Source organism: Capra hircus, chromosome 3, assembly GCF_001704415.2.
Source record: "Capra hircus breed San Clemente chromosome 3, ASM170441v1, whole genome shotgun sequence".
NCBI classification, from domain to species: Eukaryota; Metazoa; Chordata; class Mammalia; order Artiodactyla; family Bovidae; genus Capra; species Capra hircus.
Genome location: NC_030810.1, coordinates 7,377,509 through 7,402,675, shown reverse-complemented (window position 1 = coordinate 7,402,675; position 25,167 = coordinate 7,377,509). Strand labels below are relative to the sequence as shown.

Genomic DNA, 25,167 nt, shown 5'->3' with positions numbered 1-25,167 from the left:
CTAATTCTGAAAATGATTTCTGAAAATATTTTCCCATTTCACCAGATTTTTCTCAATTTGCATTTGGAATTTTTGTTTTCATTTTAGACACATACCTGCTAGATTGTTGCACACAGGTTTATGACTGCTGTGTTTTCTTCATAAAATTTACTTTTCAACATTGTTTAATTTTGGAAAAGTATCCCTAACATAGGATTTAACGTCTTAATCACTTTAAGTATATAGTTTAATAGAGTGAATTACACTCACACCGTTAAGCAACCAGTCTCCTGAACTCTTCATCTTGAAAAACTGAAGCTATGTACCCCTTAAACAACATCTCCCCATTTTCCTCCATTCCATAGTGTCTAGCTGCCACCATTTTCCTTTTTGTTCTCTATGAGTTTGACTGCTCTGTGTACCTCGTATTAGTGAAGTCATACAGTTATTATCTTTTTGATATTGCCTTATTTCATTTAGCATCATACCATCTAGGTTCCCAGGTAGCTCAGCTGGTAAAGAATCTGCCTCCAGTGCAGGAGACTTCGGTTTGATTCCTGGGTAGGGAAGATCCCCTGGAGAAGGGATAGGCTACCCACTCCAGCACTCTTGGGCTTCCCTGGTGGCTCAGCTGGTAAAGAATCCACCTGCAATGCGGGAGACCTGGGTTTGATCCCTGGGTTGGGAAGATCCCCTGGAGAAGGGAAAGGCTACCCACTTCAGAATTCTGGCCTGGAGAATTCCATGGACTGTATAGTCCATGGGGTCCCAGAGAGTCAGACACTACTGAGCAACTTTCACTTTCCTTTCCTCTAGGTTCAACAAGGTAGTCAGAATTTCCTTCTTTTTAAAGACTGCATAGTATTCCATTTTACAGATAGAGCACATTTGGCTTGTCTATTCATCTGCCAATGAACATGGGTTGCTTTTACCTTCTGCTGTTGTGAATAATGCTGCTATGAACCTGGTTGTACAAATACCTCTTGAGACCATGCTTTCAATTCTTTTGGGTATATACCCAGAAGAGGAATGGCTGGATCATTTGGTATTTCTATTATTTATTTTTTGAGGGGCTGGATATATTTTCAACAGTGGCTGCACCATTTTACACTCCCACCAACAGTACGCCAGGGTTCCAATTTCTCCACATCCTCTTCAAGACTTGTTTTCTGGGTGTTGGCTTTTATTTTTATGATAGTCATCCTAATGGTGTGAGGTGACTTTTCATTGTAGTTTTTTAAATTTTTATTTTATTTTTAATTGGAGAATAATTGCTTTACAATATTGGGTGGTTTCTGCCATACCTCCACAGGAATCAGCCATCTGTTGCTCAGTTGTGACCAAATCTTTGGGACTCCATGGACATCAGCACACCAGGCTCCCCTGTTCTTCACCACCTGCTGGAGTGTGCTCAAATTCATGTCCATTGAGTCGGTGATGCCATCCAACCATCTCATCCTCTGTCGTCCCCTTCTCCTGCCCTCAATCTTTCCCAGCATCGGGGTCTTTTCCAATGAGTTGGCTTTTCAAGTGGACAAAGTATTGGAGCTTCAGCTTCAGCATTAGTCTTTCCAATGAATATTCAGAACTGATTTCCTCTAGGATTGACTGGTTTGATCTACTTGTAGTACAAGAAACTCTCACGAGCCTTCTCCGACACCACTGTTGAAAAGCATCAATTCTCTGGTGCTCAGCCTTCTTTATGGTCCAACTCTCACATCCATATATGACTACTGGAAAAACCATAGCTTTGACTAGATGGACCTTTGTCGACAAATTAATGTGTCTACTTTTTAATATGCTGTCTAGGTTTGTCATAACTTTTCTTCCAAGGAGCAAGCGTCCTTAATTTCCTGGCTGCAGTCACCATCTGCAGTGATTTTGGAGCCCAAGAAAACAGGGCAGAGGTGACTCCTCAGCGTTCAGTCCAGCCCCAGGGAACGAGGTTAGCAGAGAGGTAGGAGGCAACCAAGGGAATGGGCAGGCACAGTCTTGCTTTGGGTCTTGGATGAACAAGAGAGGGAACTAGAATGTTCTCCAGAGACAGCAACAGAGTCAGAGGAGATTTTCCAAGGTAAGGGGGTATGATCTTTCCCTGGGTGAAATCAGAGGAGATGAAACACAAGCATAGTCTTATCCTGTAATGATTAATGGTCAGAGGGCACACTGGCTTCCAATGGCATGCCATTTTGCTTAAGTGATTTGATGATAAGACAAGATTAGGGAACAAATCTAGGCTGCACAGCCCCACCAGAGACTCAGAGCTTCTGGTTTGTGTGGAGATGGCCCTGGGACTGCAGCTTCGGCGGCAGGTGCTGGCTGGACTCCTGCTCTGTGTGTGCGTCGGGCGATGGGCCGAGGCTGGGAAGGTGCTGGTGGTCCCCACAGAGGGCAGCCACTGGCTCAGCATGCGGGAGGCCGTTCAGGAGCTCCATACCAGGGGTCACCAAGCAGTGGTCGTTGCTCCGGAGGTGAAATTGCACATCAAGGAAGAGGACTTTTTCACCACAAAAACCTACGCCGTTCCCTACACACAGGACGAATTTGATTCCTTTGTGAAGACTCATGTATGTCTACTTTTTAAAAAAGTACATTTTGTAACAATGATTCTGGAAACTATAGCATCTTTGAAAACTGTGTCTTTGCTCTTTGCAAGGTCTTGTGAGGCACTGTTGTATAACAAGGACCTGATCAGAGACCTGAATGCCAGTTCCTTTGATGTGGTTTTAACAGACCCTATTTACCCCTGTGGGGCAGTGCTGGCTAAATACCTGTCCATTCCTGCTGTGTTTTTCTTGCGTTCTGTTCCCTGTGACTTAGATGCTGAAGGCACAGCATGCCCGAACCCTTTCTCATATGTTCCTCGGTTATTCACAGTGAATCCAGACCACATGACATTCTTCCAAAGGGTCAAGAACATGCTCTACCCTCTGGGCCTGAAGTACATTTGCCTGGTTTCTCTCACTCCTTTTGCACGTATGGCCTCTGAGCTTCTTCAGAGAGAGGTGTCGCTGGGGGAGATTCTTGCCTCTGGATCCGTGTGGCTGTTCAGAGGAGACTTTGTGATGGACTACCCGCGGCCGATCATGCCCAACATGGTGTTCATTGGGGGCATCAACTGTGCCAACAGGAAACCGTTATCTCAGGTGTGTACTGCTGCTTTTGTTCAATCAGTGCTCCCAGTGGAGCACAATCTTTTCATAAAAAAATTTAAAAAACTTTTTCACCATATTGCAACCCCAGGCCGTTGCAGTGAAATGGTGGGTCCTAATCACCAGACTGACATGGAATTGCCAAGTGGAACATACTTTTAAAAAACAACCTACTTGCATGTGCTTACTTATCTACTGATCTTTCTAAAGATTTCTACCTCTCATTCTCCTTCAAACACTCTTTGGTGAGATAAATTGCTCCAGGAGGGTAGTGTAAGTTTGTGATGATCTTTCAGAAGATTGAGAGGCAGGGTTGAGGGTCCATATTTGGTCTGAGAAAGAATTGTGTGGGTCAACTATGACTGCCTTTTTGTAAAGGCACTGTTGTGATGGTCATGCAGTTTTCTCAATCTAGTAGGAGCCAAGAGCTTGAGCTGTGAATCCATCCATCATGGGTTTTGCTTGAGGGTGTTCAATAGGAAAAAGAAAGAACTGGCAAACTGCATTTATTGTCCTGATAGTTTATCGTGATTTTGTCTTGGAAAGATCTCAGGTGTGGTCGCGGGAAATCTAAACACTGAAAGGAAGCAGAAGTTTCAGAGAGGTTGAATAAATTAAGTGGAAGTGAGACAATACTGCAGACAGAAGTTGGGCTCTCTCTCATCAGAGAAAGAAATAATTGAGTCCAACTTTTCAGAGATGGAGCTGTGCTGACCAGAAATCTTCTGACCAGGAGTTGGGGTTTAGAGGGGAGGCAGGGAGGTACATAGTTAGATGCATGCCAGATGGATCATCAACTTGGGATACTGAGGTCATAAAAGGCTAGTGGTGGGAGCTGGAGAGGAGGAAAAACTGAGCCTATGAACACAGTGGCAGAGGGCACAGTAATGAAGAAAACTGAGTTTCAAAGAGGAAGGGTTTGACCTCATCACCACGCCTACCCCAGCCCAGTCATCACACCTCACATTTCCATGGTGGGAGCTACTGCATTCCTCATCGTTTCAGAGTCTTCTTATAATAATCCTGAATTGTTGCTATTGTTCCATTGCTAAGTTACCCCATGGACTTCAGCACAGCAGGCTTCCCTGCCCTTCACTATCTCATGGAGTTTGCTAAAATCATGTTCATTGACTTGGTGATGCCATCCAATTATCTTATCTTCTGTCGTCCCCTTCTCCTGCCTTCAATCTTGCCCAGCATCAGTGTCTTTTCCGATGAGTCGGGTGTTCACCTCAGGTGGCTAAACTGTTGGAGCTTCAGCTTCAGCTCAGTCCTTCCACTGAATTTTCAGGATTGATTTTCTTTAGGATCGATTGGTTTGATCTCCATGCAGTCCAATGGACTCTCAAGAATCTTCTCCAGCACAATCAATTCTTCAGTGCTTAGTCTTCTTTATGCTCCAGCACTCACATCCGTACATGACTACTGGAAAAATCATAGCTTGACTCTGTTGAATTTTGTTGGCAAAATAATGTCTCTGCTTTTTAATACTCTGTTTAGGTTTGTCATAGCTTTTCTTCCAGGGAACATGTGTCTTTTATTTTTGAAGCTGTAGTCAATGTCCACAATGATTTTGGAACGCAAGAAAATAACACCTGTCACTGTTTCCAATTTTTTGCTATTTATTTGCCATGAAGTGATGGGACTGGATGCCATGGTCTTAGTTGTATGAATGTTGAGTTTTAAGCCAGCTTTTTCATTGTGCTCTTTAGCTCTCATCAAGAGGCTCTTTAGTATTCTTTGTTTTCTGCCATTAGAGTGGTATCATCTGCATATCTGAGGTTGTTGACATTGCTCCTGGAAATCTTGATTCCAGGTTGTGATTCATCCACCCTTTGCATTTCGCATGATGTACTTTCATCTAAGTTAAATAAGCAGGGTGACATTATACTGCCTTGATGTATTCCTTTCCCAGTTTGGAACAGGTCTGTTGTTCCATGTCCAGTGCTAACTGTTGCTTCTTGAGCTGCATACAGGTTTCTTGGGAGGCAGGTAACGTGGTTTAGTATTCTCATCTCTTTTAGAATTTTCCAGTTTGTTGTGATCCAGTCAAAGGCTTGCACATAGTCAATGAAGCAGAAATAGATGTTTTTCTGGAGTTCTCTTGCTTTCTCTATGATCCAACAGATGTTGGCAATTGGATTTCTTGTTCTTCTACCTTTTCTAAATTCAGCTTGCACATCTGGAGTTTTTGGTTCACATAGTGTTGAAGCCTCAGTTCAGTTCAGTCTCTCAGTCGTGTCTGACTCTTTGCGACCCCATGAACTGCAGCAAGCCAGACCTCCCTGTCTATCACCAACTCCTGGGGTTCACCCAAACTCATGTCCATTGAGTCAGTGATGCCATCCAACCATCTCATCCTCTCTTGTCCCCTTCTCCTGCCTTCAATCTTTCCCAGCATCAGGGTCTTTTCAAATGAGTCACCTCTTCGCATCAGGTGGCCAAAGTACTGGAATTTCAGCTTCAACATCAATCCTTCCAATGAACACTCAGGGCTGATCTCCTTTAGGATGGACTGGTTGGATCTCCTTGCAGTCCAAGAGACTCTCAAGAGTCTTCTCCAGTACCACAATTCAAAAGCATCAATTCTTTGGTGCTCAGCTTTCTTTATAGTCCAACTCTCACATTCATACATGATCACTGGAAAAACCATAGCCTTGACTAGATGGACCTTTGTTGGCAAAGTCTCTGCTTTTTAATATGCTGTCTAGGTTGGTCATAACTTTTCTTCCAAGGAGTAAGTGTCTTTTTATTTCATGGCTTCAGTCACCATCTGCAGTGATTTTGGAGCCCAAAAAATGAAGTCTGCTACTGTTTCCACTGTTTTTCCATCTATTTGCCATGAAGTGATGGGACCAGATGCCATGATCTTTGTTTTCTGAATGTTGAATTTAAGTCAACTTTTTCACTCTCCTCTTTCACTTCCATCAAGAGTGTCTTTAGTTCTTCTTCACCTTCTGCCTTAAGGGTGGTGTCATCTGCATATCTGAGGTTATTGATATTTCTCCCAGCAATTTTGATTCCAGCTTGTGCTTCTTCCAGCCCAGTATTTCTCATGATGTACTCTGCATATAAGTTAAATAAACAGGGTGACAATATACAGCCTTGATGTACTCCTTTCCCTATTTGGAACTAGTCTGTTGTTCCATGTCCAGTTCTAACTGTTGCTTCTTGAGCTACACCGATTTCTCAGGAGGCAGGTCAGGTGGTCTGGTATTCCCATCTCTTTCAGAATTTTCCACAGTTTATTGTGATCTACACAGTCAAAGGCTTTGGCATAGTCAATAAAGCAGAAATAGATGTTTTTCTGGAACTCTCTTGATTTTTTGATGATCCAGTGGATGTTGGAAATTTGATCTCTGGTTCCTCTGCCTTTTCTAAAACCAGCTTGAACATCTGGAAGTTCACGGTTCATGTATTGTCGAAGCCTGGCTTGAAGAATTTTGAACATTACCTTGCTAGCACGTGAAGTGAGCCCAATTGTCCAGTAGTTGGAACATTCTTTGGCATTGCCTTTCTTTGAAATGAGAATGAAAACTATCCTTTTCTAGTCCTGTTGCCACTGCTGAGTTTTCCAAATATGCTGGTGTATTGAGTGCAGCACTTTAACAGCCTCAATTTTAGGATTTCAAATAGCTTAGCTGGAATTGTTTCACTTCCACTGGCTTTTTTTTTTTTTTGGAGTAATGCTTCCTAAGGCCCTCTTGACTTCACACTCAGTGATGTCTGGCTTTGGTGAGTGACCACACCTTCGTGGTTATCTGGGTCATTAAGCCCTTTATTGTACAGTTTGTGTAGACTCTTCTGTCTGTGGAATTTTCCAGGCAAGCATACTAGTATGGGTTACCATTTCCTACTCTAGGGGATCTTCCTACATCCAACCTAGGGACTGAATCCACACTTCTTGTGTTTCCTGCATTTGTAGGAGAATTCTTTACTACTGCACCATCTGGGAAGTCCTGAACATAAACTATAGCTGTAATAAAGATCCAGAATAATGCTCACTTCACCCCTACACAGAGCAGCGGAAGCCTAGTGGGGTTCACATCAGAGGAGGATTCAGAGAGCCTGCATGGAGGCATGGGTCTGATCCTCCTGTCCAAAGTGAAGCAGGCCCTGGAGCCTGGCATCCTCTGAACCCCACTGTCATTACAAAGAGCTGCCTTGCCCACTGATGATTTAGATAACAGGAAGTTCTATTCCACGAGGCAGATAAAGAATTCTCAAGAGGCTCTTCTGCTGTTGTCCTCAAGGATCCTTCCAGATGTTTCCATATCAGGCAGCTGCTCCAACAGACTCTCTCTGGGGAGTGCAAGAGGTGTCCAGTATGGAACAGGAACAAACCAGGGAGCCACCATCCTGACTCAGCCTGCTGAGAGAGGGCTGTTCTCGTGATCTTATATGTTTCCCTGGATGTGCTCCGTATTCACCCATGATGGAGGGAAAGAGTTTAAAGAGTTCTCAGATAAGGTCATATGCAGCAGAGGTTCTGGGTGGGAATGGGGCAGAGGTGACTCCTCAGAGTTCAGTCCAGCCCCAGAGAACAGGGTTAGCAGAGAGGTAGGAGGTAACCAAGGGAACACGTAGGCAGTCTTGCTTTGGAAATTGGATGAAGAACAAGGGAGTGAACTAGAATGCTCCCCATTGGGAGTAGTAGGTCAGAAGAGTTTTTCCAAGATAAGAAGGGTAACCATTCCCTGGGTGAAATCAGAGGTGATGAAACCCAGGCATGGACTTATCCTGTAATGATTAATATAAGGAGGGCACACTGCCTTCCAATGACATGCCATTTTGCCTAAGTGACTTGGTGATAAGGTAAAGGCAAGAAATACAGATGGCACAGACCAGACAGTCTGGTTTGTGCAGAGATGGCCCTGGGACTGCAGCTTCAGCAGCAGGCACTGGCTGGACTTCTGCTCTGTCTGTGCGTCGGGTGATGGGCTGAGGCTGGGAAGGTGCTGGTGGTCCCCATGGAGGGCAGCCACTGGCTCAGCATGCGGGAGGCCATATAAGAGCTCCATGCCAGAGGTCACCAAGCATTATCTCTGGAGGTCAATGTGCAAATCAAAGCAGAGGACTTTTTCATCACGAAAAGCTATACCATTCTGTATACCCAGAATGAATTTGATTTCCTCATGTAGGGCCATTTTATTCTGAGTTTTGAAGGAGTACATTTTGTAACGATGTTGTTGGAAACTATGGCAGCTTTGAAAATGTGTCTTTGCTCTTTTAAAGGTCTTGTAAGGGGCTGCTGTTTAACAAGAACCTGAATGCCAGTTCCTTTCATGTGGTTTTAACAGACCCTATTTATCCCTGTTGGAGAAGGCAATGACAACCCACTCCAGTACTCTTGCCTGGCAAATCCCACGGACGGAGGAGTCTGGTAGGCTGCAGTCATTGGGGTCGCTAGAAGTCAGACATGACTGAGCGACTTCACTTTCACTTTTCACTTTCATGCATTGGAGAAGGAAATGGCAACCCACTCCAGTGTTCTTGCCTGGAGAATCCCAGGGACGGCGGAGCCTATCCCTGTGGGGCAGTGCTGGCTAAGTACCTGTCCATTCCCGATGTGTATTTATTATTGAGTCTGTTCCCTGCGACTTAGATGTTGAGGGCACAGCGTGCTCAAACCCTTTCTCATGTGTTGCTAGGATATTAACAACGAATCCAGACTGCATAACATTCTTCCAAGGGGTCAAGAACATGCTCTACCCTCTGGGCCTGAAGTACATCTGCCAGGTTGCTTTCACTTCTTATGCATGTATGGCCTCTGAGTTTCTTCAGAAAGAGGTGTCGCTGGGGGAGATTCTTGCCTCTGGATCCGTGTGGCTGCTCAGAGGAGACTTTGTGATGGACTACCCACGGCCAATCATGCCCAACATGGTGTTCACTGGGGACATCAACTGTGCCAACCAGAAGCCATTTTCTCTGGTGTGTACTGCTGCCTTAAGCAATGTGTGTGCTAAGTCTCCTCTTTGGTGTCCAACTCTGAGTGACCCTAAGGACTGTGGCCCCCACCAGGCTCCGTGGGATTCTCCAGGCAAGAATATTGGAGTGGGTCGCCATGACCTCCTCCAGGTGATCTTCCTGCCCCAGGGATGGGATCCGCATCTGTTTGGTCTCCTGCATTGTCAGGTGGGTTCTTTACCACTCATGCTACCTGGAACACATTAAAAAACAGCAACAACAACAACTTAATTCCAGGTGCTTCAGGAGGTACTGGTCTTTCTGATGATTTCCGCCTCTCATTCTCCTCCTCACCGTCTGTGGTGAGACACATTGTTAAAGTGCCTCCAGGAGTGCAGTAAAGGCTTCCAGTGATCTCTGAGAGGAGTGAGAGGCAGGGTTGAGGGTGTGTAACAGGATTAACAGGCAGTGGTGGCCCTTTTGTAAAGTCATCAGTGTAACTGTTGTGAGGTTTTCTCCAGTGGAGTAGGAGCAGAAACTTGAGCTGTGAATTTATCCTTCAGGGGTTTTGCCTGAGGGTGTTCAATAGAAGTATAAGCAAAGTGGAGTCCGGTTGCTTGCAGCTCAAAAGACAATAAAGAAGCAAGACTGATGGATGTGAAAGTTTGCTTGGATGAATGTTCCCGGGATGGGGGTGCAGAGAGGCGAGTCCTTTCCAAACACTTCTTCCCTCCTTGGACAATCTGGGGCAAGAGCTTTTATTGACAGAGGGAAGGGCCTCTGTGTAGAAACAGCACAGTCAGCTCTGACAGTGGTCTTGAAGTTGGTCATCAGTGGTCTGACCACCATCATGTTGATTGCTTTGTGCTCAGTCGCTCAGTTGTGGCCAACTCTTTGTGACCCCATTGATGGTAGCCTGCCAGGCTCTTTTTTCCATGGAATTTTCCAGGCAAGAATACTGGAGTAGGTGGCGGTTTCCTTCTCCAGGTTTAATTGCTCTAAGTACAGTTAATCTTCTGTCCCAGGGCCAGTTTGTTCCCATTTCCTTGAGGCCAGTTCTCAGAACTGTGGCAGCTTCTATGTCATGCCTACATCTGGTCACCATGTAGTGAACTCCTCCCACCTCATGGGGGTTTCAGTGTCTGTGGCAGCTCACGGGATATGGCTCAGAGCATTAGCCATGGCCCCTGAGGAGGAACTAAAGGTCCTTGACTTTGCGTACTGACTATTTAGTTTCATTGGACTGTTTTCCTTTGTTTTTGCATTTTCTCACTTCGTTGACTAAAGTCATTCTTGGGTTAAAGGTTTTCCACAGACAGAAGGCCGACAGAGGACATGGCCGGTAAGGACCATGGGGTCTGGCACCATCAAAACCAAGAAAGAACTGGCAGATTGTATTTGTTGATCTGATAGTTCCAAGTGGTTTTGTCTTGGAAGAGATTGAGGTGTGGTTACAGGAGAATTAATGCCAAATGGAAGGAGAGTTTCAGAGAGGTTGAATAAATTAAGTGGAAGCGGGACAATAGTGGAGAGAAAAGTCTGGGTCTTCTGTGATTGGAGAAAGAAATAATTTGGTCCAACTTTTCAGAGATGAAGCTGTGCCTGCCATAAGTCTCTGAGCAGGAGTTGGGGTCTGGAGTAAAATGTGGGGATATACATAGCTGAATGGCATGTTAGATAGGTGTTTAAGGTGGGACGTCATCAAAGAGTAGTGATGGAGCCTGGAGAGCAGGTAAAACTGAGCAGTGATGTTGAGAAGTGGGTCTCAAAGAGGAAGTTTCTGACCACATCACCACACCTACCCCAGCCCAGGTCACTGCACCCCAAGTTTCCATGATAGAAACTACCACTTTCCTCATGGTTTCAGATTCTTCCCATGTTAACCCTGAATATTTGGGTTTAATTGAAATAGGACACATAGGGGTACAGTTTGTTTTTTTAATCTACTTAGTAAGCCCTCTTTTTTTTGCCCACTTATATGACATGTGCTGAGTGGATATTAACTTCCATGACTTTAGATCTCTGATAGTTTTTGTATTCTTACCTTTATATCCCTTTATAGTCCTGTGTTTATTATGGCAAAGGACTCTATCTTCACATTTCACTTTTGCTCACACCACAGTCTCTTCTGCTTAGCTTTCGTCCTCTTTGCAGTGCATTTGTGCAACTATAAACCATGTATGTATCTACTAGATTTGTAAAAGGTGGAAAGTGAGGAAGCATTTAAAGAGCATTTGCCACTCTGTTCTTTTTAGTTTTTCTGCGTGAATATATTCTCTAGAGGTAACCGTATTGGTTCAAATCCTCACTCCCATTTTTCTGGCTGAATTACCTTGGCCGTGTGACCTAACTATTTTGACTTTATACTGTCATTGTAAACACACAGATAGTATCTAATTATTATAAAGTGCCCAGCAGGACATGGTGTATCATCTGAAGGCATTTGGATATGCTTGTGCCAATTTATGTGGTACGTGAAAAATCATGTACACTGAAGTTCTCAAATGTTGCCATGGTAACCACACTAGTAATCACCTTTTCTCCACTCTACTGTTGTTTTTCCTTTGAGATTTTGTCACTCATTTATTTAGTGTGGTTTACACTTAGAGGTTTACCTTTGGAGGTGGGCTTCCCTGGTAGCTCAGATGGTAAAGACTCCACCTGCAATGCAGGAGACCCTGGTTTGATTCCTGGGTCTGAAAGGTCCCCTGGAGAAGGGAATGTTTGCCTGCTCCAGTATTCTTGCCTGGAGAATCCCGTGGACAGAGGAGCCTGGTGGGCTACAGTCCATGGGGTTACAAAGAGTTGGACATGACTGAACGACTTTCACTTTACCCTTAGAGGTGATGTCTTTATTAATGGACCATTTTTTTCAAAATATGAAATATTAAAATCTAAATCTTTTGCATTTTTGTTTCTTCTCCTTCTTAAGGTTTATGACATGTTGAATTATTTTACTGGTCTTCTCAAAGAAATAGCTTATGGGTTTGCTTGTTCTTTTTACTATTTTTGTTTTCTATTTCATTAGTTGCCACTTGTTTTTTATTGATGATGTCATGCTTGCTTAGTTGATTTTATAGCTGTTTTCCTGCTTTCTTTAGGTAAGCATTAATTTTCTTTTGCTTTCCTAATAATAAAGAATTGATGGTCATAAATAAAGCACTTCTTAGATCCCTTAGATTTTGAAATAAATTGTTCTCATTTTCTTTCTATTTTTTAACTTAAACTTTGTTTTTGATTTCCTCTTTGAGTCAGTGACTATCTGTTTTTAAACATTACTTTATTGGTTATTTATTTATTTTTGGCTGCGCTGAAACTCTGTTGCTGCTCAGGCTTTCCTCTAGTTGCCGCAAGCAGGGTCTACTCTCCGTCGCAAGGTCCAGGCTTCTCGTTGTGGTGGCTTCTCTTGTTGGGCAGTGCAGACTCTAGGGCGTGCCGGCGTCAGTAGTTGTGGAGCGTGGGTTCATTAGCTGTGGTTCCCAGGCTCTAGAGCACAGGCTCAGTAGGTGCGGCCCTCGGGCTCCGTTGCTCTGAGGCTGGCGGGGTCTTCCCAGATCAGCGATTGCACCTGGGTCTCCTGCGATTGCCCGCGGATTCTTTCCCATTGATCCACCAGGGGAGCCCTGCCGTTCGTTGTTGCTGGTGTTAACAAGGTTGCTTCTCAGTTCCCACGTGGTTAAGATTTATTGTGGCCACCTTTCTCCTATTTTTTCTATTTATTTTGGATTGTAATCAGAGAATGTTTCTTGTGAAGCCACTGCTATAAAAAATTTCTCAATAGGTCTTCTTTCTGGTCTATTACACAATTACCCAATAGAAGTATAACGCATAGCACGTGTGTAACTGAAAGCTTTGTAGTTGGCATACGTAGAAAAACAAAAAGAGGGTTACGTTAATTTTAATAGTATATTAAATCATATATATATATAATATTATCCTTTAAAGATATACTCAGTGTAAAAAATTTAAAGGTGTTCATTTGCTATCATTTCTTTCAGTTTTATTGAGGTATAATTGACAGGCAGCCCTGAATAAGCTTAAAGTGGATGGCAGAGTGATTTGACTTTTCTAGATCATGAGGCGATTGCTATAACAAGTTTAGTGATCATTCATCATCTTATACAGATACAAAATTAAAGGAGCAGAAAAGTTTTTTTACCTTGTGATAAGAATTATTAGAATATACTCTCTCAACGATGTTCATATGTAACGTACAATAGTGTTAATTATATCTATCATGTTGTACATTACACCCCTGTCCTTATTTCTCTCATAATTGAAGACTGCCTTCATCCATCTCCCCTTTGCCCCTGCTCTCTGCCTCTGGTAGCCACAAATCTGATTTCCATTTCTATGCATTTGTTGATTTTTGAAACACAATTGACCACAGCACTATGTTAGTTCTGTTAGACAGCATAGTGATTCAGTACTTCCATACCCTTCAAAAGAATCACCATGATAAATCCAGTTATGATATTCACAGTAGAAAGGTGTTACATAACTTTTGACTCTGTTTCTTGCACTCTTGTTTCATACCTGTGACATTTATTTTGCAACTGGAAGTTTGGATCTTTTAAAAAACTTTTTAATTTGCGGATAATTGCTTTACAAAATTGTCTTGGTTTCTGCCGTACGTCAACATGAATCAGCCATAGGTATACGTATAACTCCTCTCTTTCGAACCCCTCTGCATCTCCCACTCCACCCCACCCCTCTAGGTTGTCATGAAGCACCTGATTGGAGCACCTTGCACCATACAGCAAATTTCCACTGCCTATGTGTTTCACACACGGTAATTTATATGTTTCCCTGCTATGCTCTCAATTCCCCTCCCCCCCGCCTCCTCCCCTCACTGTGTCCACAAGTCTGTTCTCCATGTCTGTGTCTCCATTGCTGCTCTGCAAATAGGTTCATTAGTACAATCTTTCTAGATTCCATATACATGCATTGAACGAAAGTGCCAGTCAGTCATGTCTGACTCTTTGTGACCCCACGGACTGTAGCTCACCAGCTTTCTCTGTCCAAGGAATTCTCTGGGCAAGAATACCGATAGAGTGGGTTACCATGTCCTTCTCCGACATAGGCATTAGTATATATTTGTTTTACTCTTTCTGACTTCTTCGCTCTGTGTAGCAGGCTCTGGGTTCATCTACCTCATTAGGGCTGACTCAAATGTGTTCTTTTGTATGGCTGTGTGATATTCCATTGTGCATATGCACAAGAAAGTCTGTATTCTCATCCCCTGTGCCCTTCTCTCTCCTTTCCACCCCCATCCCCTCTGCCAGCTGCCTGTTTGTCTGTCTCTATGAGTCTGTTGGTTTTGCCATGGTTGCTCATTTGCTTTGTCTTTTTTCCCACGTGTAAGTGAAATCATACAGTATTTGTCTTTCTCTGTCTTACTTCACTAAGCATAATACCCTCTAGGTCCATCCATGGACCGAGACAAGATGACAAGATTTCTTTCTTTCTTATGGCTGAGTAATATTCAATAGCCAATATATCTTGGCTATTGTAAACAGCAGTACAACAAACATATGGGTGTATATAGCTTTTCTAATTAGTGATTTCCATTTCTTTGTATGAACACCCAGCAGTAGAATTTCTGGATCATATGGTAGTCCTATTCTTACCTTTTTGAGAATCTCTGTAGTGTTTTCCATAGTGGCTCTCCCAATTTACGTTGACACCAACAGTGCCCTAGAGTTCCCTGTTTTCTGCATCCTTGCCAGTACTTGTTATTTATCGTCTTTTTGATAATAGTCATTCTGACAGGTGTGAAGCAATAGTTCCTTATGATTCAATCTTCATTTCTCTGATGATTAGTGACGTGAAGCATCTTTTTATGTACCTGTTTGCCTTCTGTATGTCTTCTCTGGAAAAATGTCTGTTTGAGTCTTCTGCCCATTTTTAATCACGTTTTGTTGTTGTTGACTTGTATGAATTCTTTGTGTACTTTGGGTATTAGCCTATTATTAGATGTGTCATTTGCAAATATCTTCTTCCATTCGGTAAGTGGCCTTTCCCTTTTGCTTGTAATTTTCTTTGCTGATCAAAAGGTTTTAGTTTGATAAAGTCCATTTGTTTATTTTACTTTTATTTCTCTTGTCTGAGGAGTCATATCCTCCCACAATATGTATTACTAATATCGAAGTTAAAGAGCATACTGCTGATGTCCTCTACTAGAAGTTTTATGGTTTTAGGTCTTACACTTAAGTCTTTACTCTATTTTGAATTTATTTTTGCTCATGGCATGAGAGATTAATCCAGCTCGATTCTTTTGCATGTAGCTGTCAATTATGCTTGAAGCATAATTAATTTGCAATCTTGTGTTAGTCTCTGTTGTACAGTAAAGTGATTCAGATATATATTCTTTTTCAGATTCTTTCCCATTATAGATTCTTACAAGGCATTGAAACACTTCCCTGTGATATACAGTAGGAACTTGCTATTTATCTATTTTATATAGAGAGATGGACATCTGTTATCTGAACATAAGCTATAAGATGTAATGAAGGCCCAGATTAATGTACACTTCAGTCCCTAAACAGTGTAATGGAAGACTGGCACCTTCAGCATCAGAAGAGGAGTTCAGAGAGCCTGCTCTGAAGCCAGGGGAAACCCTCCTGTCCCAGGGTGAGCAGAGTTGGGGGGCGGCGCCCTTTAACCCTGCTGTGTCGTTGCTAAGGTCTGCTTCCCCACTGATGCTTTGTTGCTGTTCTTCTTCTTCAGTCGCCAAGTATTGTCCAACTCTTTGTGACCCCATGAACTGCAGCATGGCAGGCTTCTTTGTCCTTCACGATCTTCTGGAGTTTGCTCAAACGCATGTCCGTTGAGTCAGTGAAGTCATCCAACCATCTCATCCTTTGTCACCTCCTTCTCCTCTTGCCCTCAGTCCTTCCCAGAATCAGTGTCTTTTCCAATGAGTCTGCTGTTCACATCAGCTGGCCAAAGTATTGGAGCTTCAGCTTCAGCATCAGTCCTTCCAACGAATATTCAGGGTTGATTTCCTTTAGGATGGACTGGTTTGATCTCCTTGCAGTCCAAGGGACCCTCCAGTTCTTCTCCAGCACCACAGTTAGAAAGCATCAACTCTTTGGTGCTCAGCCTTCTTTATGGGCCACTCTCACATCTGAACATGACTACTGGAAAAACCAACGCTTTAGGTAACAGCAACATGTATCCCATACAACAGATAAAGAGTTCTTAACCAGTCCTTCTGCTGTCTCCCTCAGGGATCTTTTCAGATGTTTCCATATCTGATGGCTGCTCCAATAAACTGTCTGCTGAACAGTACAAGAGGTGTCCATTGTGGAACAGGAACAAACCAGAGCGCCACCATCCCCTTTTCGCTGAGAGAAAGCTGTCTTAGCAATGTGATATGTTTCTCTGGATGTGTTCTGTGTTCACCCATGAGTGGGGGGAAAGAGATTCAAGAGTTCTCAGATAAGGTCACATCCAGGAGAGGTTCTGGATGGGGACTGGGGCAGAGGTGACTCCTCAGTGTTCAGTCCAGCCCCAGAGAACACGGTTGGCAGAGAGGTAGGAGGTGACCAAGGGAATGGGCAGGCACAGTCTTGCTTTAGGTCTTGGATGAAGAACAAGAAAGTGAACTAGAATGTTCCCCAGAGGGAGCAGCAGAGTCAAAGGAGTTTTTCCAAGATAAGGGGGAGTGATCTTTCCGGGTGAAAGCAGAGGTGATAAACACAGGCATAGACGTATCCTGCAATATATGTGTAATCATCAATCTGCCTTCCAATGACATGCCATTTTGCTTAAGTGACTTGATGATAAAACAAAGATAAGGGAACACATATAGGTGACACAGCCCGACCAGGGACTCAGTTCCTTCTGGGTTGTGCAGAGATGGCCCTGGGACTGCAGCTTCGGCGGCAGGTGCTGGCTGGACTCCTGCTCTGTCTGTGCGTCGGGAGATGGGCCGAGGCTGGGAAGGTGCTGGTGGCCCCCATGGAGGGCAGCCACTGGCTCAGCATGCGGGAGGTTGTGCGAGAGCTCCACGCCAGAGGTCACCAGGCAGTGGTCCTGTCTCCAGAGATAAATATCCACATCAAGGCAGAGGACTTTTTCACCACGAAATCATACGCCATTCCGTACACCCAGGACCAGTTTGATTCCATCATGAAGGGCCGTCCTGATGAGGTTTTTGAAAGAGTACATTTTCTAACACGGTTTTGGGAAACTATGGCAACATTGAAAAATGTGTCTTTGTTCTTTGCAAGGTCTTGTGAGGCACTGTTGTATAACAAGGACCTGATCAGAGACCTGAATGCCAGTTCCTTCGATGTGGTTTTAACGGACCCTGTTTACCCTTGCGGGGCAGTGCTGGCTGAATACCTGTCCATTCCTGCTGTGTTTTTCTTGCGTTTCCTTCCCTGTGACTTAGATGCTGAAGGCACAGCGTGCCCAAATCCTTTCTCTTATGTTCCTCGGTTATTAACAATGAATCCAGACCGCATGACATTCTTCCAAAGGGTCAAGAACATGCTCTACCCTCTGGGCCTGAAGTACATTTGCCTGGTTTCTCTCACTCCTTATGAACGTATGGCCTCTGAGCTTCTTCAGAGAGAGGTGTCGCTGGGGGAGATTCTTGCCTCTGGATCCGTGTGGCTGTTCAGAGGAGACTTTGTGATGGACTACCCGCGGCCGATCATGCCCAACATGGTGTTCATCGGGGGCATCAACTGTGCCAACAGGAAACCGTTATCTCAGGTGTGTACTGCTGCTGTTGTTCAATCAGTGCTCCCAGTGGAGCACATTATATTTTATATAAAAACAACAAATCAGGGTGTTTTGTTATGTACTGATCTTTCTGATGATTTCCACCTCTCATTCTCCTCCTCACCGTCTGTGGTGAGACACATTGTTAAAGTGCCTCCAGGAGTGCAGTAAAGGCTTCCAGTGATCTCTGAGAGGAGTGAGAGGCAGGGTTGAGGGTGTGTAATAGGATCGACAGGCAGTAGTGGCCCTTTTGTAAAGTCATTGGTGTAACTGTTGTGTGGTTTTCTCCAGCAGAGTAGGAGCAGGAACTTGAGCTGTGAATTGTCCTTCAGGGGATTTTGCCTGAGGGTGTTCAATAGAAGTGTAAGCAAAGTGGAGTCCAGTTGCTTGCAGCTCAAAAGACAGTAAAGAAGCAAGACTGGTGGATGTGAAAGTTTGTCGGATGAATGTTCCTGGGATGGGGGTGCAGAGAGGCGAGTCCTTTCCAAACACTTCTTCCCTCCTTGGACAATCTGGGGCAAGAGCTTTTATTGACAGAGGGAAGGGCCTCTGTGTAGAAACAGCACAGTCAGCTCTGACAGTCATCTCAAAATCAGTGGTCTGACCACCATCATTTTGATTGTTTTCAGTACAGTTAATCTTCTGTCCCAGGGCCGGTTTGTTCCCATTTCCTTGAGGCCAGTTCTCAGAACTGTGGCAGCTTCTTCATGCCTACATCTGGTCACCATGTAGTGAACTCCTCCCACCTCATGGGGGTTTCAGTGTCTGTGACAGCTCACGGGATATGGCTCAGAGCATTAGCCATGGCCCCTGAGGAGGAACTAAAGGTCCTTGACTTTGCTTACTGACTATTATTTTTGTTGGACTGTTTTCCTTTGTTCTTGCATTTTCTCATTTATTTGACTATACTCATTCTTTGGCTAAAGGTTTTTCCACAGACTAAAGATAGACAGAGGACATGGCCAGTAAGAATCATGGGGTCTGACTCCATTTCAAAAGAAAGAACTGACAGATTGCATTGGTTGACCTGATCGTTTTAGTGGTTTTTGTCTTGGAAGCCGCTGAGGTGTGGTCACAGGAGACCTCGATCCCGAAAGGAAGCAGAAGTTCCAGAGGGATTGAATAAATCAAGTGGAAGTGAGACCATACCAGAGAGAGACGTTGGGGTCTCTGTGACTGGAGAAAGAAATAGCTGAGTCCAGCTCCTCAGAGATGGAGCTGTGCTGACCAGAACTCTTTTGACCAGGAGTTGGGGTCTGGAGTAAAATGTGGGGATTTACGCAGTTGGATTCTATGTCAGCTAGTTCTCCTTCACGGGACACTGAAGTCATCAAAGGCTGGTGGTAGGGGCTGGAGAGGAGGTCAGTCTGAGCCTATGAACACAGTGGACGGGAGGAAGGCAGTGAGGCTGAGAACTGAGTCTCAAAGAGGAAGGGTTTGACCACATCATCACACCTACCCCAGCCCAGGTCACTGCACCCCAAGTTTCCATGAGGGAAACTACCACTTTCCTCATGGTTTCAGGGTCTTCCTATGTTAACCCTGAATATTTGGGTTTAATCAAAATAGGACTCTTGGAGCACGATTTGTGTTTTAATCTACTTAGTTAGCCCTCTTATTTTTGCCCACTTATATGACATATACTGGATTTACATTGACTTCGATGACTTTAGATCTCTTAGAGTTTTTGTAGTCATATTTTTATATCTCTTTATATTAATGCATTCATTATTGCACAGGACTCTAACTTCAGTTTTCTTTTTTTGCCCACACCACAGAAGATCTATTCTACTTTGTTTTCTTCTTTCTTCATGCAATGCATTTGTTCAATTATAAAATATGTATGTATCTATTAGATTTGTAAATAGTGAAAATGAGGGAAGAATTTGAAAAGTAAATGCTGCTGTTTTCCTTTTAGTTTTTCTGTGTGAATAGATTCTCTAGAGTTAATAGCATTTGCTCACATCTTCACTCTCATTTTTGTGGTTGAATGTCCATGGGTGGCAGACCTAACCATTCTGACCTTAATATTGTCACTGTGAACGTGCAAATAGTATCTATCATCATTATTAAAAGGTGCCCAGCATGACAAGTAATGTCATCTGGAAGCATTTAGATATGTTTGTGCCGATTTATTTGGTACATGTAAGAACATTAACCCTGTAATTCTCAAGTGTTATCATCTTTGTTCCACTAAATTTTTATTTTGAAATTTTTGTCATTCACATTTATTTTATTTGGTTTACTCTTAGATGTGACTCCTTTAAATGTTTATGAAAATTGTCATCAAAATATGAAAGATTAAAGTTTAAATTTTTAATATTTTTGTTCCTTCTCCTTCTTATAATTTATGATATGTTGAATTACATTATTGGTCTTCTCAAAGAAATAGCTTTTGGATTTGCTTTTTCATTTTACTCTTTTTGTTTACTATTTCATTAATTGTAGCTTGTTGTTTTATTTTTTTTTTTAATGATACCATCATTGCTTCCTTTGGTTTATTTTATAGCTGCATTTCTAATTTCCTTAGGTAAGATTAAGTTCCTTTATGTTTTCTTAATAATTAAGAATTGAAGTTTCTTTATTCATAAATAAAACATTTTTCTCAATCCCTTAGAGTTTTACATAAATTGCTCTCATTTTTTGACTTAAATTTATGTTTTTGATTTGCTCTTTGTGTCAGTGGCTTCTATTTATTTTAAAGAAGGTTGTTTCTTAATTCCCATATAATTAAGATAATTGCAGTCATTTTTCTCTTAATTTTTCTAATTATTTTGAATTATAATCAGAGATTGTTTTTTGTGAGTCACTACTTTTAAAAAATTTCTTAATATGTTTTCTTTATGGTCTAGAATTGTCCAATAGGAATCTAATGTAAGTCATATATGTAATTGAAGGCTTTTTGGTATGTATATTAAAAAAAAGTAAAAAGAGGATTGCAGTTAATTTTAATAATATATTTTATTGAATCAAATATATTAAAACATTATCCTTTAAACATATACTCAATATAAAATTGTATTTAGGTGCTTGTTTGCCATTGTTTCTTCCAGTTTTATTGAGACATAATTGACAGGCAACCTTGGTTAAACTTAAGGTGGATAGCAGCGTGATTTAGCTTTCTAGATCATGAGACTTTTACCACAAGTTTAGTGATCACGCATCATCTAAGCACAAAATTAAAGGAATTAGTGTTGTTAACTACAGTCTTGGTATTTATTTCTCTTATAACTGAAAATTATGGACATGAGTTTGGACATGCTCTGGGAGCTGGTGATGGACAGGGAAGCCTGGCGTGCTACAGTCCATGGGGTCACAGAGAGTTGGACATGACTGAGCAACAGAACTGATGACTGGAAGTTAGTACATAGACTGCTTGTGCGCTCAGCTGCTTTAGTCATGTCTGATTCTCTGCAACCCTATGGATTGTAGCCTACCAGGTGCCTCTGTCCCTGGGATTTTCCTGGCAGGAATACTGGAGTGGGTTGCCTTGCCCTCTGCCAGGGGGTGGTCTTCCAGACCCAGAGATGGAACCTGCATCTCCTGCATTGCAGGCAGATTCTTTATCGCTCCCCCTCCTCCCATCCCCTGCCTCTGGTAGCCACAAAGCTGGTTGCTATTTCTGTGAGTATGCTTCTTAGTTCTCAAAGTATGATTGGCCTGCAGCTCTATGTTTGTTCCTATTACACAACATGGTGATTCAGTCCTTCTGTACACTTCAAAATAATCACCACAATAAATCCAGCCATGACATTCATCACAGAAATGTATTATATAACTATTGACTGTATTTCTCACACTCTTATTTCATACCTATGACACTTTGCAACTGGAAGCTTGGCTCTTAATCCCACTCACCCTTTACTCTCCTTTCCCCACTCTGATCCCCTGTCGATAGCCTGTTTGTTCTCTGTATCTGTGAGTCTGTTTCTGTTTTGTTATGGTTGTTCATTTTCATTGCCTTTTATTTTCCACATGTAAGTGAAATCATACGGTATTTATCTTTATACGTCTTACTTCACTAAGTGTAATACCCACGAGGTCCATCCATGTTGTCGCAATGGCAAGATTTCATCCTTTTTTATGGCTCAGCAATGGGTGTTCTTTGAAAGGACTGATGCTAAAGCTGAAACTCCAGTACTTTGGCCACCTCATGTGAAGAGTTGACTCATTGGAAAAGACTCTGATGCTGGGAGGGATTGGGGGCAGGAGGAGAAGGGGACGACAGAGGATGAGATGGCTGGATGGCATCACCGACTCAATGGACATGGGTTTGGGTGGACTCTGGGAGTTGGTGATGGACAGGGAGTCCTGGCATGCTGCGATTCATGGGGTCACAAAGATTCGGGCATGACTGAGTGACTGAACTGAACTGAATATGCAATAGCCAATATTTTTGGTTATTGTAAATGATGCTGCAATGAACCTTGGGGTGCATATCTATTTTCTAATTACTGTTTTTATTTTCTTTGTGTAAATACTCAGGAGTAGAATTGCTTCATCATATGACAGTTGTACTGTTTTCCATTGTGGATGCACCAATTTACATTGCCTCCAACAGTGCCCTAGAGTTTCCTTTTCTTTACATTCTTACCAACTTGTGTGTTTTACATTTTTTTCACACCATCTTTTGTTATTTGCTTAATCACCACGTACATGTAACAGTTCTTTGAAAAATGCCATTTGTATTGTGATAAGTATTTTATTAAATCTGTAGATTGCCTTAAGTAGTACAGTTGTTTCAACAATATTAACTATTCCAATCCATGAATATGGTACATCTTTCCATCTGTTTGTGTTGTCTTCAATTACTTTTATCAGTGCCTTATAAATTTCTCAGTATAGGTCTTTTATCTTCTTATAGTTATTTCTAGGTATTTTTATTATTTTGATGTTACTGGAAGTAGATTGTTTCCTTAACTTCTCTTTCTGATAGTTCATTGTCAGTATATAGAAATGCAACAGATTTCTGTTTTACTAAAGTCATTAATGAGTTCTAATAGTTTTCTTGGTGGCATCGTTAGGGTTTTCTCTGTGTAGTGTCATGTCCTCTGAAAACAGTGACAGTTTTACTTCTTCTTTTCTAACTTGGATTATTTTTTTGTGCGTTATAGATGTTTGGTTGGTGGTTACCATGTTGTTTCCTTGGTAGCAATCTCTCTATATATGTGATTATTTCAAATTGTTAATATTTTAAGTTCAAAAGCATTTTAACAACTCTGTTTTCAAACTCTCTCCACATTTACTATTTTTGACATATTTCAGACCTTTTTGTTTTGTGTATCCTTTAGCTACTCACTGTGGATGATTTTACTACTTTTGTCTTTTAACCTTCCTGCTAGCCTTATATGTGGTTGATGTACTACCTTTGTTGTATATTTATCTTTACCAAAGAAATTGTTTTTCTTTTGTAATTTTCATATTTTAAATGGTGGCCTTTACTTTTCCACTTAGAGAACACTCTTTAAAAATTCTTGTAAACCTGGTTTCATGGTGCTAGACTGTGAGTTCTGCTTGTCTGTAAAACTTTTGATCTCTGCTTTGAATCTGAATGAAAGCTTTGTCAAGTAGGGCACTTTTGGTTGTTTTTCATCGCTTTAAATATATCATGCCATTTCCTTCCAGCCTGCAGAATTTCTGCTGCAAAGTTAGCTTATAATCTGATGGGTTGGCTGTGGGGTCTGGAGTGTCACAAAACTTGTTTTGGCCTGCTGGTACATGGAGCCAGGGCCCACAGAGTCCTGAGGCTTGTACCAGCCTGCTTGTGGGTGGGTTGAGTCTGGGGCTAATGCTGGCCACTTGTAGGTGGAGCTGGGTCCTGGAGTCTCTGATTGAATGGCCCAGGGGTCCATGATCTGGTGTCAACTTGCTGGAGGATAGGGTCAGGGTCCAGGTAGTCCAAGGGTTAGTGCTGGCTCCTTGGTGGCTGGAGTTGTGACCCAGGGTCTCTGGCTGCAGGGCCTGGGGGTCCTGGATTTGGTGTTGACCCACTGGAGGATGGGGCCTGGGCCCTAGGCATCCTTGGGCTACTGCTGGAGCACTGGTAGGAGTCCAGGTCCTGGGCCCTCTGGTGAATGGGTCCAGGTGCTGGGTGGCAGAGAACTCAGGGGGTCTTAGGCAGCTGGCCTGTTAGCAAGTGGGCCTCTGTCCCCACTTGGCTAGCTGCTTGACTTGAAGCATCATAGTACTGGTGCCTACAAGCAAGGAGAGTAGGGCTGGGTCCTGATGCTAATGAGCTAGAAGGTTGATCCCAAAATGGCCCTTGCCAGCGCAGTGTCATCATGATAGAATGGAGCTCTCCAAAGAGCTGCTGTCAGTGTCCACATCCCCAGGATGATCTCTGTTGCCTCCTGCCTCTCTGGGAGGTCCTCTGAGCCCCATATCAGGTATCCAAGACAGCAAGAACAACTTCCAGAATATCTGGTTTGAAGGTCAGTGGGGCTCACTTTTGGGAGAACCAGAGGGCTGTAGGAAACAGACTTTACTTTTCAAGGATGCACACAAAATCTCATACACTCTAGGGCCCAGAGCAAAAGCAGGAACCCGCTAGTCTTGGAGAACTGCCGGGAGCCAGCGTGGAGGATCCCGCCTATGGCAAAGGTCATGAGGAAGAGGCCTGATGGGCAAAGGCGAGATCAGGACTCGAGGGACCCCCTGGATCTGCTTGAGCATCTACCCCTCAACCAGAATCTGTCTGTCTTACTATTTTATGTCTTTCACCAACTCTTCTGACACTAACAGGGGGCTGTCCCCAACCACCTTTCTCTGGAAAGAGTTAACTTAGGGCTCTAGTTGATAAATCTCCCGGGCATGAAAGGAATGTTTCAAATCCCCTGTTAGCATTCTAGCTTACTTGGCAGGTTTATCCAGACTCTTGCAACATTGTTGGGCCAATGCTTGCTGCCAAGTTCTCACATCCCTTATCCATTGTGTTCCTGGGAGTGCATATAGTCAGGATGTAGAAATAACAAGCAGTAGCTTTAGCATTAGCAACATTAGACTTTGAGTTAATAAGTTCTTTCTTTGTCAATGGCAGAAAATATGATCTGTGTAGAAGGTGGAGACCCACCATCATCCACCGCCATAGCCTCTCCCATAGGCTATCTAACAGCCTAATGACGGGGGTCCAGAACATCTCCAATCATATTACACAGAGCAAAAGCATCTACAGGAAGCTTTTTTGGCCTATGCAAAGTGTAATAAGTTTTTAACTGTTTCCCTACCCTTTTCAAGTATCTAAATCAATAGTGTCCTCTTCTGGAAACCAAGGACATTGTTCTTGTACAAATGTAAAAAAGGGTTAAACGCTAGCTTTTTTAACCTTAATTTCTCTTTTGTTTAACAGTTGCAAAATTACTCCTATAAAAACCTGTCATTCTTTAGACTCACTTTT

At 42.9% G+C, this 25,167-nt stretch overlaps 2 protein-coding genes across 6 annotated transcripts in view; both read left to right on the top strand.

The window, feature by feature from the left end:
• Nucleotides 1–25,167, top strand: part of LOC102190288 (UDP-glucuronosyltransferase 1-1) — a 162,429-nt gene that overhangs the window by 113,758 nt on the left and 23,504 nt on the right. The window contains exon 1 of one of the 5 annotated variants that reach the window (XM_018040953.1): nt 2,247–3,125. The exons of 3 other annotated variants lie outside the window; for them this stretch is intronic. In XM_018040953.1, coding sequence (XP_017896442.1) covers nt 2,262–3,125 — 864 coding nt within the window. In that variant the 5' untranslated portion in view covers nt 2,247–2,261. Of the gene's footprint in view, nt 1–2,246; nt 3,126–16,864; nt 17,766–25,167 lie in introns of those variants that run through there. One more of the 5 variants, XM_018040942.1, reaches the window with a different exon arrangement.
• LOC102173709 (UDP-glucuronosyltransferase 1-3) lies at nt 8,000–9,110 on the top strand (the record flags this gene model as incomplete). The annotated part of the gene is given in 4 exon segments (XM_018040983.1): nt 8,000–8,336; nt 8,339–8,446; nt 8,654–8,697; nt 8,700–9,110. Coding segments are annotated over 4 exon segments (900 nt in total), but the record flags the coding sequence as incomplete, so codon positions are not given.